This window comes from Eptesicus fuscus, chromosome 12 (assembly GCF_027574615.1).
Source record: "Eptesicus fuscus isolate TK198812 chromosome 12, DD_ASM_mEF_20220401, whole genome shotgun sequence".
NCBI classification, from domain to species: domain Eukaryota; kingdom Metazoa; phylum Chordata; class Mammalia; order Chiroptera; family Vespertilionidae; genus Eptesicus; species Eptesicus fuscus.
Window position 1 is genome coordinate 68,924,647 of NC_072484.1, and position 14,324 is coordinate 68,938,970.

At 54.2% G+C, this 14,324-nt stretch overlaps 1 protein-coding gene across 3 annotated transcripts; it reads right to left on the reverse strand.

The window, feature by feature from the left end:
- Nucleotides 1-849: 849 nt before the first annotated feature.
- Nucleotides 850-13,709, reverse strand: CCN5 (cellular communication network factor 5). Of its 3 annotated transcripts, none has more exons than XM_028137384.2 (5): nt 13,424-13,709; nt 13,161-13,253; nt 9,396-9,612; nt 4,105-4,359; nt 850-1,776 (listed from the first exon to the last, which is right to left on the reverse strand). In XM_028137384.2, the coding sequence occupies exons 2-5, from the start codon at nt 13,218-13,220 to the stop codon at nt 1,556-1,558; spliced, it is 753 nt and encodes a 250-aa protein (XP_027993185.2). In that variant the 5' UTR covers nt 13,221-13,253; nt 13,424-13,709; the 3' UTR covers nt 850-1,555. The 3 variants fall into 3 exon arrangements, with proteins under 3 accessions (XP_027993185.2, XP_008156926.2, XP_054579955.1); XM_008158704.3 differs by having other exon boundaries at nt 13,161-13,275; XM_054723980.1 differs by having other exon boundaries at nt 13,161-13,291.
- Between the last annotated feature and the right edge of the window lie 615 nt (nt 13,710-14,324).

The following is a 14,324-nucleotide window of genomic DNA, read 5'->3' on the forward strand; positions in this document are numbered from 1 at the left end:
GTTTGGCCAATGGGAGGCCCCACTGGAAACTGGGGAGACAGGAGAGAGCAGAAGCCGGGCTTACCCCCATCTCCACCTGCTTTTTGTAAGGTCTGCATGGTTGCATCTCCTTAGAGGCTCCTGCTCCAGGCAGACAGCCCTCTGTGGTTCCAGCTTCTGCTGGCTGGTCCTGGCTCCTGGGCTCTGCCCTCCCTCAGCCCCTCGGCCTCTCCACCCCAGAGCTGGTACTGAGCAAAAAGAAGCCGTTAAAGGTACCTACTGTGCGATTCTATTTATGTGAAGTTCAAGAACAGGCAACACTCCTCTGTGGTGACAGAAATCAGTCAGCCTTCAGGAAGCGGAGGGGTGAATAGGAAGGGGCGGGAGGCAATTCTCTGAGGTGGTGGAAGTGTGTTATGCCTTGATTGAGGTGCGTGTTACATAGGTGTGTGCATTACAAAGACTCGTTCGATCCTACACGTAAGACCTGTGTGTCGACTGTGTGTTTTCTAATTTCCTCGTTGAATCCCGAAGAAAACAGTTTCTATTTTCGAACAAGCACAGTAGGTCCGTGGTCGGCAAACTGTGGCTCGCAAGCCACATGCGGCTCTTTGGCCCCTAGAGTGTGGCTCTTCCACAAAATACCACGGCCTGGGCGAGTCTATTTTGAAGAAGTGGCGTTAGAAGAAGTTTAAGTTTAAAAAATTTGGCTCTCAAAAGAAATTTCAATCGTTGTACTGTTGATATTTGGCTCTGTTGACTAATGAGTTTGCCGACCACTGGCCTAGGTCACAGAGGAGGATAGAAACTTACAGGTAAGGTTTTTCACACGATCAAGCATGAGACTTGGAACAGAACTTCACACGTGGTTGGTTTATTTCAGACCATGTTCCCCAGGCCCCGGAGGACACTCTCCCCTGCTTTGCTCGAGTCCAACATATTGCAAAGCGCGGTTCTATGCGAAGTGCCTAGCTCAGTGCCGCTGCAGGCGCTCAGTGCGGGGTGATGCTCACCGATGCAAGCTGAGTAATGGAGCGCTTGAAGGCCTGTTCTCTGACCTTCTTTAAGAAATGATTTCATCTTGCGATTTTCACAAAGCGTTCGGCCCCTGAATTCTGCCCGGGATGCGGAAGGCTTTCTGACAGCGCCCGGCACCCAGCTTCCTGCACAGGCCCAGGGTCAGGGAGGTGTTTGCATCCCCACAGGAGAGGATGCAGGAGACTCAGGAGATCTGTGCCCCTCGTCACCGCACCCCAGGAGAATGGCCAGTGCAGCCCAGTACCTGCCTGAGCCTAATGGTTAAGCAGAGATGGTCGCCCCGTCTCCTGACAAGCTAGCCCACGTGCATCTTGGATAAAGGCTGTGTGCAGGCTGGGAATGGACCAGAAGACCCTAGAAACTGGTCAGCCACTCCCCCCTCCCCCAGGCTGGGAGTTAGAGGGAACAGGACTACGGCATGCATCCCCGATCTATCTCGGGGTCCAGAGGGCCCAGGCTGCTGTGCCCATTCTTGTCCTCCAGGGCCCAGATGGAGCACCCGAGCTGGATGGTTGCCTGTAGCCGAAACTGCCCGGCTCTAAAAGGCACTGAGTAGGGGGCTGTGGCCCCTGGCGGGTGGGCAGGGCCCAGACAGGCAAAGGCGGCGCTGGGTCTCCAGTCTACAGAAGCGGTTCTGGTTGGACACCCGGGTGGTCACGCCGAGCCCGCAGGTGGTGGAGCAGGGGCCCCAGGCTGTGCTCCACTCTGGGCAGGGGACCCCCGGCGGCGGGGGAGCGACAAGGCCAGAAGCCTGGAGTCCTGGGGGAAGAAGGAAGGGTCAGCACCGGGTCAGGACTTGGCAGCCAAATCAGCCCTCTGGGCTGTGGTGCAATCTGGGTCATGTTGCTTCACCTCTCTGGACCTCCGTTCCTTCCTGTGTCAATTTCCTAATCTCAGTTAGCACCGAACGGAGCAGGTGAAGTCCTCAGCGGAGTGCCTGGTACTTGTAACACCGTGTAAATTCTCTCGTCTTTGTTAGGACTGAAGGAAATAACGGAGGAGGTGAAGTACTTCACACAGTGCCCGGTCCCTGTAAACACCTCATACATGATGGTCATTAGGTCACTCTGAGGGTGCTGACCATGACCCTCCCCCAGTAACCAGTGGGCTCCTCATTTTACACGGAGGTGGCAGCCTGTGTGAAGCAACAGGGATGTAGTTATCCCGAGGCCGAGCCTGGAACACCATGGCGGGTTCACAAGGGTCTGGGTCTCCCTCCTCCCGTTTGATTCTTCTCTGCTGATATTTCGGTGTCCTTCCTTCTGGCCCTTTCTACAAGCGGTCCGTATCCAGGGGCGACCTTGTCCCCCAGGGGTCACCTGGCCATGTCTGGAGACATGTTTGGTTGTCACAATTGAGGGAGATTGCCACTGGGATCCAGGGGTAGACAGGGATGCTGCTAAGCATCCTACAATGCACACGGCGGCCCCTCACTGGAGGGGGCCCAAATGTCAGCAGTGCCAAGGTGGAGAAACCCTGTGGTATATGCACATGTGTGCAGCATGTATGATGTGTACGTGTACATATACTCGCAGACAGACACAGGTGCAGGCACGTAATGGAGATAAAATCGCACACATGGTGTCCTATCCTGCTTTTTACACGGAAGGTGAACTCGTGGTGTGCTGTGGATTCGAACGGCTGTGTCACGTTCTGTCGGGGTAACAGCTGCCACCACTGGAGTGCCGTGTGCGAGGCCCTGTCCTGACTGCTTTTCCTGGTGTTAACTCCTCCAGTCCTTGCAACAGCTCTATGAGGCGGACACTTATTTTACAGTTGAAGGACCCGAGGCACAGAGACGTTAAGCAACTTTCTCAGAGTCACGCAGCTCGGAAGTGGCCTAACTGGCCTTAGAACCTGGGCCGACTTCATGCTTAGCCCACCAAGCTATACTGCCTCCCCCGCGGCACCATCACCTGTGGGGTCAGTGCTCTCTTTTCAGTTTCCTTTTTTTAAAAAATATCACATTCACATAATAATAATTTTTACAGACCTGCACATATCAACAACAAAGTCTCTAAAACTAAAGAATTTATGGCAGAAGGTAATTTCTTTTCTCTGCCCTGCCCACCCCGAGGCCCATGTCCAGCGGCAACCATACTGCTATGTTCAGTTTTGAGTTCCTCTGTTGATAAGCCCACTAGTATTATATTAGTGTTATGTATTACTAGAGGTGCAGTGCACAAAATTCGTGCATGGGGGGGGGGGTGTCCCTCAGCCCAGCCTGCACTCTCTCCAATCTGGGACCCCTTGAGGGATGTCCAACTGCCCGTTTAGGCCCTATCCCTAAACGGGCAGTTGGACATCCCTCTCACAATCCAGGACTGCTGGCTCCCAACTGCTCGCCTGCCTGCCTTCCTGATTACCCCTAACTGCTTCTGCCTGCCAGCCTGATCACTCCCTAACCACTACCCTGTCAGCCTGATTGATGCCTAACTGCTCCCCTGCCAGCCTGTTTGCCCCTAACTGCCCTCCCCTGCAGGCCTGGTCATCCCTAACTGCCCTCCCTTGCAGGCCTGGTCATCCCTAACTGCCCTCTCTTGCAGGCCTGGTCCCTCCCAACTGCCCTTCCCTGCAGGCCCGGTTGCCCCCAACTTCCCTCCCCTGCTGGCCATCTTGTGGCAGTCATCTTGTGTCCACATGGGGGCAGCCATCTTTGATCACATGTGGGCAGCCATCTTGTGAGTTGGAGTGATGGTCAATTTGCATATTACTCTTTTATTAGATAGGATATTTGTCTGTTATATAAATATATTATTAATATGTATCAATTAGGTATAAAAGAATATATATTATAATAGTATACTTTGCTATGAAATGTGAGAATTTGGTTCAAGTATTCCAACCCTCCTTTCTCTTCTCCACTCTGCCACAATTTGGACTTATTTATTCATGATTTAAAATGACATGCCCACTGTTTCTTATTTTGTCGGTTTTAAAGAGGTCTGTGCCTCTCTACTCCTCTTTCCTATGTCTCCTCAGCCAGCGCCCCCGCCCCCGCCCCGCTTCTGCCACTAAAACCTTCCCTCTGACTGTGCAGGCATCTGCCCCTCCGAGGTCCCGCCCTCCAGGCGGCCCTGCACTCACCTGGGGCTAGGAAGGGCTGGCCCCCCAGCGCCCCTGCCTGGTCGCACACCCACTCAGGGCAGCACTGGCCCGGGACCTCCACCCTCCGGGGGTGCGGGCAGTCCCAGCTGGGCAGCCGGACATCCTCGCTGCACAGGGGCACGCAGGTGAAGCCGCCGTCCTCGCAGCGGCAGAGGATCCTGCAGTGCGGCTGGAAGGTCTCCCCATCCCGGAACCGGCGGCCGTTCACCTCACAGCCCCCGTCATCCTCTCCCCCTGCGGACGAGAAAGAGGGCTCCATCGGTGACCCCCAACCTTCCCCGGGCAAGGCTGGGCTGGCACATCCTCCACGTGGCTCTGACTGCAGAGCTGGCCCAGATCCCACTGGGGGGCTGTGCCCTTGGGGCATCCGAGCACTGCCAGGGGGCTCCAGCCCTGCCACACGCACCCCTCCCATGGCCAGCTGCCCTGGCACCTGCAGGAAGTCAGCGTGACCTACCACATCCTGGCACAGGGTTGGTGAGAAGACCTGCCTGGGCTGAGCCCCTTTATTAGCTATGGACCTTGGCCAAGTGATTTCACTTCTTCTTGCCTCAGTTTCCTCTCCTGCAAAATGGGTTATAATGGTACTTACAGGGGTGGGCAAATGTAGGTTTATAGTTGTAATATAAGCAATAACAATAATTAATAAATAATGACACAAGAATAAACTCTGTTTCACATACAACTGTAAACCTACTTGTGCCCCACCCTCTATCTCATAGGGTCGTGGTATAGACTAAACAGCATGATATATGTAATGACTACACCCGAAAGGAGACATCTGCTCTGTTGTCGTTATTAGCTTAATTGTGATAGATTACTAATGGGTAACTGTGATGTGCACACTGAGATTTCATGCAGCAAACTTCCATTGTCCATCTGCCTGTGCAGTCATCACGGTCAGGTCAGGGCTTACCTTGCTGGCTGTGTGACTTCAGGTGAGCTACTTAACTTCTCTGAGCCACCTTAACGGTAGCAATGAAGAGAACAGCAACCTCCCCTTTCAGTTACGTGAGATAATTGGTGCATAGCATCTAGCATAGGGCCAGGCATATAGTAGGTGCTCAGGAAACACTCTTCGAATGAAGCCCCCAAGACATGGGCATTAATACCACTTCCTCTGCTAGACACGGACTCCTGAAGGATGGGCCTGAGAGTGTTCATCCTGGCATTCCCTGTGCTGGCTCACAGCATGAATGGGACACTCCACGTCCTTTGAATGAATGCCTGGCACGGGGCCCAGCATATAAGAGACACTGATAACGTAGTTCTGACTCCTTATAATTCCTGAGACATATATTGTGCCTCAACTGCTGTGCTCCTAGACAGGACTGAGACACAGTCCTTGCCTGGGGAGACTCGGGGGCCAGTGGAGGAGACAGATGTGCAAGTCATCATCTCTAAGACATACAATCAATTGCCCTGGAGAGGTGGGTGGGCCGCTGGGGAGTGCAAAGAAAGGAGCAATCGGGAAGCTTCCTGGAGACGGGTGGCAGTTCAGCTGGGGCTGGGCAGGGAAGCAGGTTTTCCCAGGTCTTCAGAGAAAACCCTCAAACAGTCCGTACGCATGTAGGAAGTTGGGAACCATATAGACTGGGTTCAAACCCCAGTTCTCCATTTGCAAGCTGAAGGCAAGTATTTCATTTCTCTGAGCCGTGGTACCCGGGCCACGGGAAGATTGAATGAGCCAGCCACCTCAAAACCTTTTGCCCCAAGCTCAGAACATAGCAGATGCTCAGTAAATGGGAGTGGGTGACGTTTCTTCCTCGGGGGGAACAGGACCTGTGTCAGTACTCCCTCCGTCCTCCTTCCAGGCCACAGCCCTTTCGCTTCAATCCCAACCTTTTGGCCTGGACCCTGTGGCCACTGGTTTCCTAAAAACTGCAGGGGGGGGGGGTGGTATACCTTAATCCCTCTCCCCAGCCTGGCCGAGCCCGGTCTCCCGGCCCTGGTGCCACAGCCCCGGGCCTCTTGGTTGCTGAGATAAGCTGGTAAACAGAGGGACTGTTTAGGAAAGTCAGCTGGAGGGGCGATAATTTTAGCAAGGTTTCCTGGCGCCTCTCCTGGGTCGTCCGGCTCAGAGCGGGCTGTGGGAGGGGTGGGGGGATGACGCGTGGGCAGCCACTCCCCAGTCTGGTGCGCTCAGGCATGGTCCCAACAGCACGAGGTACCTCCACACTTACTCAGTCGTGGGCACCCCACCATCCATCCATGCACACTTACAGCTGCCCAAACCTCACTCCTCCTTCCGGACCCTCGCCAATGCCCTCCCCCAAATAATTTCAAAGCACAGTTTTGTCATCTGGTGATTTCAGAATCCTTCTTCCCTCTGAGAGTCCTTGCAGGAGAAGGAACAACACAGGTTCTTTGTTTTAGTGTGTGTGTGTGTGTGTGTGTGTGTGTGTGTGTGTGTGTGTGTGTGTTTACCTTCATCTGCTTGCATGCTGTGTGACCTTAGGCAGGTGATTTAACCTCTCTGAGCCCCAGTTCCCTCATCTGCAAAATAGGGATAATCATAGGACCTACCTCATTACTAAAGACTAACATTAAATCATGTGCATGAAGGGCTATCTCACAGTGCATGCTTAGTAAATGGATGGTGTCTGTTATTGCTAGCCCCACCCATTCATTCATTCATTCATTCATTCATTCAAGAATTAGTTTCGAGTGCCTACTACGCACCAGGCACTGTTCTAGGCACTTGTGATACAGCAATGACTAAAACAGGCAAAAATCCTACCCTCATTGGAGATTTTGCTCTAGTGGAAATACATACAATAACAAGTATGTAGAATTTGTGATCAGTTCTGGAAAAGTAAAGGAGGACAGAGTTAAGGAGTGGGGCAGGATTATAGTTTTTAAATGTGTTGATCAGGGAAGTCCTCAATTTTCAGTGAGGACTTCAGTGAGGTGAAGGAGGCAAAGAACACAGTGCAAAGGCCGGTGCAAAGGCCCTGCGGTGGGCATGTGCCTGGGGTATTTAAGGAGCAGCTAAGAGCCAGTGTGGCTGGAGCAGAGAGCAGGAGGGAGGGAGGAGTTAGATAAGAGAGCAAACAGGATCAGGTTGCTAAGAGGACTCCGCCTTTTATTCTGAGGAAATGAGAAGCTGTTGGAGACGTTCAGGCAGAGGAGGGACGTGATCTGACTTATGTGTCACAAGGGGCCCTTGTGCTACTATGTTGAGAACAGACTAGGGGCAGGAGCAGGGAGGCTGATGGGGCTCCTGCCATCCAGGCAAGTGGTGATGGGGCTCAGCCAGGCTGGGAGCAGCGGAGGGACAGAGAAGGGTCAGGTCCTGGGAATTTTGTGAAGAATTTGCTGGAGGATGTGGGATGTGGGGTGTAAAGAATAGAGAGACTCCAAGCTTTTGAACCTGAGCCAGGGGAAGGATGGAGCTGGCCTCCACCGAGCTGCAGAAGCTGCACGTGTGGGGTGTGGGAAGCCAGGGGCTTAGTGTCTCCCCAGAGCTAGAGCAGCCTCTATGATGTCTTAGCTGGCTCTGGCCCATCGTGGGGTTCACCAGCTCCCAGCTTCCAAATTCAGTTCATATCATTAAACATTCATGAGCATCCACCATGTTGTCAGATTGGGACTGGGAGTTGCAGGAAGGAACAAAGGCCAAACAAATCCTTGGCCTCCAGGTGTTTGAGTCTGAGTTAAGATGGAATAAAGAAAGAAAAAGGCCCCTGAATGAAGTTCTTGGCAATAGCAGCCACTAGGTACCAAGCATATGTCGAGTGTCAAGCAGTAGAGCAATGGAAACTAAGATTGTGGAGCCAGCTTCCTGGGTTCAAATCCCAGCTTGGCTACTTAGGAGCTATGTGACTCTGGGCAAGTAGCTTCACCTCTCTGTGCCTCCTTTTTCCATTTATACAATAAGGATAGCATCTGTACCTACATCATATGGTTGCCGGGAGATCAAATGAGGTGCTATTTGTGAAACCCCCAGTGGCTGGCACATACTAAGTGCTATGCAATAAATAAACTCCGACAAGCGCCATGGCTAATCTAAACATCAGCCTTATAAGCTAGGTTGCTTGTCTTAGGCACTTTTTAAATTAGCAATCATCTATGAGTTTATCTACAAATCGCCCCTTTCTTATTATTATACTCCTCTGATCCAATAAAGTATTTAACAAGGATTTACTAAGGATAACGTTCTGTCTCCAGTGTTGTTGTTTTGCTTGTTAGCAGGGTTCTTCCTACAGATGGACTCATGGGCGCCTCTCTCTCTTGTTCTTATTTTTATAGAAGTGTGACATGCACAGAGGAAAGAGATCAGTTGTTCTACAGGCTTATTAGGGCAAGGGGGCTGGGGGAGAATGAGGGAAGGAAGGAAGGAAGGAAGGAAGGAAGGAAGGAAGGAAGGAAGGAAGGAAGGAAGGAAAGGAGGGAGAGAGGGACGGAGGGAGGGAGGGAGGGAGGAAAGAACAGTTCCTTGCTTCTTTCTATTTCTCTAAAGCAGCGAGTTCTCAGTTGGAGATGATTTTCTCCCCGGGGGACATTCAGCAATGTCTGAAGACAGATTGTCATAACTTGGGGGTGAGGGTGCCACTGGCATCTAGTGCAGAGACCTGGGACACTGCTGAATGCCCTACCAAGCACAGGACAGCCCCACAACAGGAATAATCTGGTCCCAAATGTCCCTAGCATGGAGCTGAGAACCCCATCTAAAGCATCAGGGGCCCGGGGGCCTGGAAGAGTGTGGAAGATGGAGGATCTCGGGGTCACTGGCAAATGCAAACTATGGGCTCACGATCCAGGAGGAAGAGAGACAGAATGTTGCTTTAGAGCCTGTTGGAACAGGTCCCAAGCTGTGTGATATTAAGCATGTCCGTTACTATCGACGAACCTCAGTTTCCTCATCTATAAAACGGGTCTGAAAGTACTTACCTCACAGGATTATTGTGATTTATGTAGTACGTGCTTAGCAAAGTGCCTGACATATATTATGCCCTAAATAAGGGGTTGTTGCACTTTTATTTTCCCAAACGTATTGTGAGGGTCCTGAGGAGGGGGGGGGATGACTCTGGTTAGAAGAATATGGGAGGGCTCCTCAGAGGAGGAGGTCATGGCTATGATTTGGGCAGGAAGGAATGGAGGAAGGCTGTTCCGGTGATGGCGTGGTCATAGTAAATGCAAGAGGATGATGGATCTGAAGTGAAGGTAAAAGGTAGAGAGAGAAAGGCTTCCCTTTGACTGAGGACACATGGCCTTGACCGCCCCTCCCCTCCAACCACACCCTCCATCAGTCCCGCAAACCTGCTTACAGAGGCACACGGCCCCCTGGCCTCCAGGGCCCGCCCCGAGCTGGCACACCAGGCCCTGGCTGGAGTCACAGACGTGGAGGTGGTCGCAGGGCTCCCCGAGCCGCCGTGCACATACCCGGCAGCAGTTGCAGCCGTCCAGCACCAGGGGCACCCCCGGTGGGCATCGGGGTGGCGGCCAGGGGCAGGTACACGGTGTTGGGCACAGCTGGGCACACACCTGCAGAGACAGAGACCCCCCCCTCAGCCATGGTCGTCCAAGGTGAGCAGTGAGACCCTCGCAACTGCCTACCTCTCTGCCAGGCTGGGCAGTGTCGGGGTCCACACGTTGGCCCCAGAATCACACAGACCTGCTCTTGAACCCTGGCACTCCCATGGTACTCATTGCATCATGAGCATGGACTCTGGACTAGAGTTCCAGTCCCAACTCTGCCCCTTATCAGTTGAGTGAGCTTGAGCAAGTTACTTGAGCTCTCTGAGCCTCAGTATCCTCATTTGTAAAGAAGGGGGAACAGCAGTATCTAACCCAGAAGCTGCTCTGAGGAGTACATGGAATGATGCATGTTAAACCCTTCGCACAGGCCTGGAGTGCAGCAGGTGCTCCATGCATGCAGCTGTGATGCTCCTCGTTGGGATTACAATAAAGGGCTCAGGCTCCGCCCTCTAGGAATACAGAAAGGCAGAAGCAGCAAAGTGAAGGATTGCAGCCACAGGTCCTATAACTTTCCAGCAGGTGGACCTTAGATACTTATCTCGAGAGCTGAAAGAATCCAATAGTCTCATGGAAGTTTTTATCTTTAGAACAATTCCGATTATGCTCCCGGACAAGCATCGGATCAACTAGGAGACTTGGTAAAATACTGACCCGTAGGCCTCCTCTGGGACTTACCAAGTCAGAGCTTCCAGAGGCAGGGCCCTGGAGTCTGAGTTTTAACAGGGGCTTCTGATGCCCAGCCAGGTCCTTGGCACCCCTGCCCCCGTCTCCCCCCACCGCCCTGCCATGCCCAGATGGGGCACCTGAGCATCAGAGAAGGGAAGGGACTTGTCAGAAGTCACAGTGTGTTAGCTGCAGAGCTGGGCTCTTGCTTCTGCACTGAGGCCCCGGGGCCCAGGGACGGGGGTTGACTTGTCCTGTAATAGAGGAAAGTCTGAGCCAGGGGCCCATGCCCTGGGGCAGGGTCAAGGTATCAACTCAAATGTCCTAACTGCCCCTCCCCACTCAGGACAAGGAAACACCCAAACCAGATGCCATGGGCTCCCTGTATGTCCAGTTGAAGGTGGGGAGCAAGAGGTAGGCATAATTCAAGATATTCCCAGTGGCCCCATCTGTGGAGGACTGGTCTTTAGTAGGATCCTTGGGGGACTGGAGGTTTTACGTAGTGGATAGAAGACTTGCAGTTTAGGAAGATGACAGCAATGCCCTCATAGCCTCTCTGTGGCCCCAAAGCAGGCAATGACCCATTTACTCTGGTTCCCACCTTGTCCCATCCCTAGCTTAGACACAAGCTTTCAGTGGCATGCAGTTCCCACCCTGGCCATGAGGGGGTGCCCCAAACAGGCCGACCAGCTTCTGGTGGGGCCTCAGAGCAGGGAGTGCTCGCAGGGCTCCATCTACAAGGGCCCTGGTAATGGGTGCAGGCGTGCAGCTGTGTGCCTGCGGCCTCTTGAGGAAAGTGGGGAACTCTGCCCAGCACCGGCTCTTGGGTCCCTCCTACCTGGAAGCAGCAGGGCCTGGACATAGGTCTTCTGCTCTGCACCTGGCTTCCCATTTGGGGCTCTTTCTACCACGTAAGCTTGGCAGGGGCTGGACTATAGGTCACGATACCCAGGAGAGGCTGCTGATGTTGTCAGTGATTACGCGAATACTTACCAGGGGCGTGCCCTGTGCGGAGCCCTTTAACGCGTTGTTTAATTTAGCCCTCCCATGTGAGGTAGCCCATTGCCAAGATGAGGAAGCTAAAGCCCAAGGCAATGTAGAGACATTGCCTGTAAGAGGCAGAGCCAGGATTGGAATCCAGGTTCCTGGGAATCCAAGGCCCAGGCTCTTAACGGCCACGCTCCCCTCTTGTTCTCTGGGGCTCTGATGCCAGGTTAGCCCCTGCCTCAGTTTACCCATTTCTTCAAGGGGAATAATGACAGGTCAGGGAGGGTGTTTCAGCATAGCCCTCCCCGGTCTTCCTCTATCTCCGCATCCATCCTAACCACTCCACCCCTCTGTTCAAGTTGCCCCATTGCACCCTGGGTTTCCCCAGCCCCTTGCCGTGGTCGCCAGGGGGCACGGCTCTGTGGGAAGAGGCCTGGATGTGGAATCTTCTGGGCAAGAGTTGAAGTCTAAGTTCTAGCTTAGGCACTGGCTTGCTGTGTGACTCTGAGCCCTTCACTGCTCCGCGGGGAGGGAGCTGTTCCCTCCTCAGTGAAATGGGGTGGAGGCCACCTGCCCTGGAGGAGTGACAGGGACTGAGTGAGGTCCCGGCCAGCTCCCAGGCAGCGTGGCTCTGCTTGTTTCTAGGTCTCTGCCCCAGACCTCTGCCCACAGCACTCAGCCCAGGAGCCACCTGCCTGGAGGACAAGGCACCCTCTCTCTCTGAGGATGGTGGTGGCTTTCCATGTTCATGATGACAAAGCCCCTATGTTCTGTGTCGGATGCTGCCTGGCTCCCTGGGATCTGGGAAGAATAAAGGGGTGCACAGCAAGTCGGGGGCGGCTTAATGTTGGTCTTTCCTTTAATCCTGGGCCCCAAACCCCAAGTCCCCTGCTCCGACTACCCCAGCCACCCGCCCTGGCACAGTGTGCTGGCCATCCCCTTTGGCAGAACAAACAGCAGGATGGGGTGCCAGCGGGGTTCTCAGCCGTCCCCGCACCACAGCGTGGGAGCGGGAGGGAGAAACTCCTGCGCAAGCTCCTCAAAGAAGCATGGAAATGCAGTGAGATCATGGCTTGGGGCGGGGCCAATCCCCATGGGACTGGGAACAGCATCTGCTGAAGGGATGATAGGGCCCAGCAACTGGGGTCCAGGTTGGAGGTGGACAGGTAGAAACTGAAGTCCCCAGCCCCAACCCCACACACCCAGGCCTATCCTGGGCTCCGCCCCCTCTATTGCGCTGATGTTTCTTTACTGTGTGGCTTTGGGCAACTTGCTTACCCTCTCTGAGCCTTGCTTGACGGAAATCAGGCTAATAATTCCTGATAGGGTTGTTGGGCAAGGTAGACATTCCACAAGTTCTTTGGAAAACATCCCAGAAGGGAAAGCATTATTTTATGGAGGTATCTCCTTGTCCCCTCTAGCCAGGGTCAGGGGTCACTCACTGCCTGAGGGCCCTCAGCATTAGTGCCCTTGCAGAATGACCTTCCCAGTGAGGTAGACACCAGCATCCATTAAAATCCTGGCTCATCGTTAGGCAAAGCAGGTCATCTCTTGAGTCTCCTTTGCGAGGAGGACACCACTCGCTGTGGAAGGGCAGTTGGGATTGGTGAGAGTCAGAGAAGTCCTTCTGAACTCTGCCGTGTGCCAGGCCGTGTGGATTCTCAGAAAGGATCTTCACAAAGACCTCGCGGACTGTGCCCATTCAAGCGAGGAAGCAGCTGAGGCTCAGAGAGAAGGGACTGGCCTGCGGGCACGCAGAGGGCTGGCCAGAGGAGCTGTCTGGGCACCCAGGAGGGAAACCTGGCTGTGCCCAACACGGGCCCTGCAGGGCTCGGTGGCAGCGATTTCACACCTCCCCCAGCAGCATGGAAGCCAGCAGTATTTGGGGCCCGGGCCCCCCTTACCTTTGAGAGGAGGCAGAGGAAGGAGAAGGCCAGGAGGCGGGTCTGTGGTGGGCCTCTCATGTCACTGTGTCCCCCACGGAGCCCGCTTTGAGCCTGGGAGGCAGGACCTGTAAGTCTTTATGTTCCGGAGGCTGTGAGGTCACTCCCAGACACACACACACACACACACATACACACACACACACACACATTACATGCACATTAGTCTTTGCATTCCTTGCTCCTCTCCCCATCCTCAGCCTCCCACTGATGAGCCCATTTACCTGAAGGTGAGACCGTGGAGGCCACCAAGGGGGTGCCTGCTAGTGTGTGAGTGTGAGTGTGAGTGTGAGTGTGTGTGTGTGTGAAAGCCAGAGCCAATGTCAGCACTGAGAGCCTGTGACAGGCTGGCAGGGGCCTCGGTAGCTCCTCCCAGCCCACGAGGGCCTTCCCAAGCCTTGGCTGTAGCTGCTGCAGCCCTGCCCAGACCCCCTGCCCAACCCCGGGGGGCTGTGGATCCAGGAAGTGCTGGGCAGACACCCCCTTAGCAGAGCTGACCCAAGTCCTCCAAAGCCCTGTGGCCCGGGCTGGGCGGCTTCGGAGGGCCTGCGGTTTCTGGCAGGAGGATTGGCAGCCAGCCACCCAGAGGCGGGTGTGACCCAGAGCAAAACTTCCCAGGCGGCCTGTTTGCTTTTGGCAACAAGGGGCCACCCCAGGGCCTGCTTCCCGGGCTCTGGCAGGCGGCCGCGGTGGATGAGCCCACACAGGCTGGACCTATTGCGTGCCGGCGCTTGCTGGGCACTACCAGCTGATCTGGAAGAACCAAATCCGTTTCATGTAGCTCAGCCATCTCTGAGGGCCCCTCTGCAGGGACTGGATACACAATACAGACTTTGGGTCAAAGCCCAGCGCAGGAGATGACAGTGAGAAAACAGGTGGAATTTCTGTGCACACTGAGGAGGGGTCCTTGTTGAGTGCGGGTGAAGGACAGCTTTCTGAAGAAGGTGCCTTTTCAGAGAGCCAAGGAAAGATGAGGTCAGATGCCCGGCCAGCATGGCTCAGTGGTTGAGCATCGATCTATGAACCAGGAGGTCAAGATTCGATTCCCGGTCAGGGCACATGCCCGGGGTTGCAGGCTTGATCCCCAGTGGTGGGCATGCAGGAGGCAGCCAATCAGTGATTCTC

Excerpts from the sequence above, each read along its gene's own strand:
- CCN5 (XM_028137384.2), bottom strand. The coding sequence starts at position 13,220 with ATGAGAGGCCCACCACAGACCCGCCTCCTGGCCTTCTCCTTCCTCTGC. Across the intron at positions 4,360-9,395 it reads CCAGGGGGCCGTGTGCCTCT|GGGGAGAGGATGACGGGGGC; the intron begins GTAAGCAGGTTT and ends TCTCGTCCGCAG. Across the intron at positions 1,777-4,104 it reads CCAGCCCTTCCTAGCCCCAG|GACTCCAGGCTTCTGGCCTT; the intron begins GTGAGTGCAGGG and ends TTCTTCCCCCAG.